General features: G+C 39.0%; 1 protein-coding gene across 1 annotated transcript in view; it reads right to left on the reverse strand.

Annotated features, from left to right (window-relative positions):
• The window catches only part of FIG4 (FIG4 phosphoinositide 5-phosphatase), a gene marked incomplete at its 5' end in the record, with an annotated part of 87,048 nt that extends 83,071 nt beyond the window's left edge, over positions 1 to 3,977 (reverse strand). Inside the window, 2 exons of the mRNA XM_023745333.1 lie at positions 2,010 to 2,133; positions 3,879 to 3,977. Of these exons, the coding sequence (XP_023601101.1) occupies positions 2,010 to 2,133; positions 3,879 to 3,977 (223 nt within the window). The remainder of the gene's footprint in view (positions 1 to 2,009; positions 2,134 to 3,878) is intronic.
• Between the last annotated feature and the right edge of the window lie 941 nt (positions 3,978 to 4,918).

The raw sequence follows: 4,918 nt of genomic DNA on the forward strand, positions 1-4,918 counted from the left end.
CGAGAGTTGCCGGCTGGCCTGCGCGTGGGCCTCCCACCCTCCGATCGCCATGGCATCGCTCCACACAGGCCAGCAGGCAACCCCAGCCCTGGGGTCGGGTTTGCTGCCCGGCTTTCCTATGGTGATCACTGGCTGGGGGGTGGGGAAAGGCGGCCTTTGCCCACCCCCTAGCTCTTGCCTGCCGCCTGGGTTGCCGATCACCATTCTTCAGTCCTTCCCCTTTCGCCTCCCATCATTGGGCGTATGCAAATTAGCCGCCATCTTTGTTGGCGGTTAACCGCCATCTTAGTTGACAGTTGATTTGCATAAGGATATGCTGATTAGCCAATGGGAAGGGTAGCGGTCGTATGCTAATTACCATGTTTCTCTTTTATTAGTGTAGATAACTAGGTGACTTAAATGGGGTAGGGGAGCAGACCCAGAAAAGTGGTGGTATTGAACAAACAAAACAATATACCCAGTAATTGCATAGCCTTCATGCAATCTTCCACAAATACCACTTCTGATAGGTAAACTTTTTATGAATGTTGGAGCATTATAAAGTTATATTTTATGTCAAATTATTGGAATGCATGTTCTATATTGGTGAGGAAGACTATATGTACTAATGCTTAGTAGGACTAAATTCTCAGCAATACACTAGTTACAATATAGTCTTGGTCAAAAAAATTTTGCCCCCCGCCCCAGATATTTTGCTTTGGAGAATTAATACTATCTCTCTAGGTGGTAGCCAGGGCTCCAAGCAATCTGGCCTCATCCAACAACTAGCCAACGTTCCAGGACCCAAGGGCATCTTCATGTCTATGCCTCTGCTGTTACCCCTACTAGAGTTCTCTCCTCTCTTCCCTACATCCACCCAAATCTTGTTCCTCTGTTAGCATCCAGACCCAGTCTCATCTTTTCCAAGAAATCTTTCCTGGCCATTCCAGATCAAGTAACCTACCTCCTATGTGATAGTCTCCAACACCATTTAACTTTTACTACATAGCGTGGCTCTTAATTACATTCTTGGAATTGTTTCATGTGCATTAGTTTTTGTCCCTTATCCTAGTCCAATTATCCTAAGACCCCACCCCCAGGGACAACTCCACAGTACAGCAGAAACAGATCTATTAACGCACTGCAATGAGAAACAATGCACACCAGAGGACCCGTGGGCACTCATAAAGGCCCCACAAGTGCAGACTCCTTAAAGGTCAAACCCATATCTATTCATGAATAAATAAAGGAGTTATTCTAGGGTGTAAGGGAAGAGGTCAGGTAACATTTAAATGAAGAGGCCCCAACCAAAGCAGGACTGTATGTAAAGAGATCAACTTCAAGTCTGGACTGTGAAGCCAACTTGGGGTACCATTTCCTTGAAAAAACAGCACAGCTGTGGACTATTGTCCCCAGAAACCCTTATCCGAAGCTTTGCATCTGAGCTGCACATCAAGGCTGCTTCTCCGTGTCAAAGTGACTTACACCATCCAGGCAAGAAGGGAATGCTTTGTCTCACTGACTAATTTCAACAGCAACGTTTCAGATAGTCTGTGATTCTAGAGGACAAAGTTTCTCAGTGAATAAGAAAGCAGTAGTCATTCAAAGACGGGGTTATGACACCTGATGCTGCAGCAGGCCCTGGGGAGAAATTCCTGTCCATTTTAAAGCTAGTTTTACCTGTATCTGTTTTTTCCTGCTGATAAATGACAGGGCAGATGTTCACAGTCCAAGCTCATTCTTCCTTTTTCATTCCTCAACAAGCCAGACAAGCAGACTCCTTAAAGGCCCAAACCATTTCTATATTATTTGTTCGTATCCTACATAAAACTGAGTACAGTGCTGAGCACATAGCATATGCTATATAAAGGCTGTTTTGTATCTGATTGGTGGATAATAAAGATTTAAACAACCAATGCCACCGATGATGGGTTATAATTATAAAGCTACGTAGGCTTGCAAACTATAAGTAATCTATGTAGATTAAAAAGAAAAAAAAAAGAGGTAGAAGAGGGAGGTACATTTCTTACCTACAATACCAAAAGCCGAAACAGCCCGAAAGAACCCGGAGGACCCTTTCTGGCCCATCTTTGTTCTGTTTCCGAGATCCAAGCGGCCAAGAAGCTCCCTCACTTCTTGTGGAGTATACACATGCTGAAAATAAGCAAACTTAATCTGTAAGGTTGTGCTTACTTTTTCGATTATTTATTCTTTACCCCTGAAAATTAAAAGTTGCCTATATGAATCATTAGCTATTTCACAGAGAAGTATATAATAACTGCAGGACTAAGCTACAATTTTAAAAAGCAAATTCTTCAATATTAGCTATTAAGAGTAGTTACTGGATCATGTTGCTATACTAAAAACTAGTAAAACCTTATCTTCTGAACCAGAGATTTAAAGGATCCACAGACAAATTTCAAGAAGTCTGTAAACCCCTTAAAATTATATGTCAAGTTTTGGTTATATGTGTAGATGTGCATTTTTTATAAGAAGGCCCATAGCTTTTCTTAGATTTTCAAAAAGATCCCGATCAACCACTCCCATCCCCAAATAAAGCCAAGAATTATTACATTAAATTACTAAAAACTACCATATTTGGTAGTTTGGGAGAGACCACAACACCAGGAGTGCAGGAAATCACAAAATAGAATGTATCTAAAATTATTATACACAGAAAATAGTTTTGCAAGAGCTTAGTGAAAATGGGTTCCAAACTGCAGCTACTAATATATTTGAAAAAAAACAGGAAATTACATGGATTCAGAAATATTCACAGACAGGAAATTTAATACAAAAGTAAGTTAGGCTCTCTCATTTGAAAGAGTTAAAAGTCACTGTTCAACAGCATCATATTGCATTTCTCTTTTGACTAACAGCCTCATGTTTTTGTGCCACCTGAATTGAGTCTCATATTCCTGACTCTGGATAATGTAACATCTGCAAAGAACATTTCTCTAGTGCACAGCGAGTCATCAGAAGAGGCCCTACAGGTGATTTTTAGCAGCATAAAGTCTGCAGTATAGAAGTCCTCTCTGACTGCAAGTACCTTCATATTAAAGCACTAGAGGCCTGGTGCACGAAATTTGTGCACGGGGGTGGGGGGTGGGGAGTGGATCCCTCAGCCCGGCCTGCACCCTCTCTCAATCTGGAACCGCTGGCTCCTAACCGTCTCTGCCTGCCTGCCTGATCACCCCTAACCACTCGCCTGCCTGCCTCAGCCCCCTCCACCACCGCTTCTTCCAGAAAGTCGTCCGGAAGGATGTCCAGAATGACATCAGGAAGGTCATTCGGCTGTCTGGTCTAATTAGCATATTATGCTTTTATTATTATAGATAGTAAGAAATAATCTGGTAGATGGATTATTAAGAGTTATTTGAATTATTAAAATGTCATCCCTTTAAGAAAAATATACTTTTATCTTATCCAAAGAGTTTGCTTTGTAAAACAAATCAAAATAGAAGTAAAGGTCTTGCCCCAGGTTGTGTGGCTCAGTGGTTGAGCCTTGACTTATGAACCAGGAGGTCACAGTTTGGTTCCCAGTCAGGGCACATGCCCAGGTTGCGGGCTTGATCCCCAGTGTGGGGCATGTAGGAGACAGCTGATCAATGATTCTCTCTCATCATTGATGTTTCTATCTCTCTCTCCCTCTCCCTTCTGCTCTGAAATCAATTAAAAAAAAATTTTTTTAATGAGAAACAAACTTGCCATACTATTTGACATCAGTAATTTCTAGAAACCACATTACAGATTCAAATTCTAGCCAACCATGAAAAATAATTATAATTTTTAGATACATAATAAAAAAATTATATATCACTAGAAGGTGTAAGGATATTTGATGCCCTTTAAACAGGTATCAACGTTTCTGTTTGGATTCAGGTTTGTAAGATACTTACCCTATCATCAATTATGACCAAATCCTTCGGTTCTGTTCTATCAATTTTCAAAACACGGTATTTTGTTTCTGCATGGTTGCTCCCAACTAGAAAGTATCTCTATAAATAAAAAGGAATGACATTAGTTTTTTAAGGCATTTTACTTTACACACATTGAATAACCACATCAGTTTTTGAAATTAAAGACATTAATAAAGTGAGGTTACTTTTTAAAAGAAATATTTCTATTAAGTATAACGGGCAGATTAAAGAAAGGCTGATTCAAAAGGTCAATTTTAGAAATGAAATATTCTTAGTGGTGCAAGCATCAGTCTGATATCTGAAAGGTGCCCAGTAACCAGGTCAGATGAATTTAATTATATTATATAGAGATTAACCTAACTGATGGGAGGCTGATGATTGAACTCTGCCAGGAAGGAGCAGCTCTGGTAAGAATTAGAAAGCTCCGCATATAATTAAGAATGCTGACACAATTATCACTATTAAAATATTGATATTTTATCATGTAAGTCTTTACAAATTTTCTGCAGAAGGCTGAAAATTACTTTAGTCTAGCAACTCTAGAAATCCACCACGAAGTTCTATAAAAGCTTAAAATGAGTGTACATTTCCTACATGACTTGTTATAGATAAGCTACAAGAAATAATTAATATTCTTTCTCTTCTGAAACACTCCCTTGGAGCATTATACCTGAGCACATTAGTCTTCTTATATGAATACTGAGAACAAAATGAATAATAAAACTGTGGAAAATAATAATCTTATGTTTAAATGAGAATTCATTTAAGAAAACCTAAACAAGATAATTTTACAGTTGCATTTCAGAAAGTAAATAAAACTCCCATAGCAAAGATAAATTATTTAAAGATATTTTGCTTCAAAAATGTCCTTTAAAATATGGTACATTTTCAACATTGCAAAAACGGAGAAAACACTGCCACAATCAACTGGCATCTTACCATCTCATTGGTCAGCTGAGATTATAGATACACAAAGCAATTAAATAAAATTCTCCAGATAAATGACCAAACTAAAGTTT

The sequence above is a fragment of the Myotis lucifugus genome, unplaced genomic scaffold, assembly GCF_000147115.1.
Source record: "Myotis lucifugus unplaced genomic scaffold, Myoluc2.0 scaffold_537, whole genome shotgun sequence".
NCBI classification, from domain to species: domain Eukaryota; kingdom Metazoa; phylum Chordata; class Mammalia; order Chiroptera; family Vespertilionidae; genus Myotis; species Myotis lucifugus.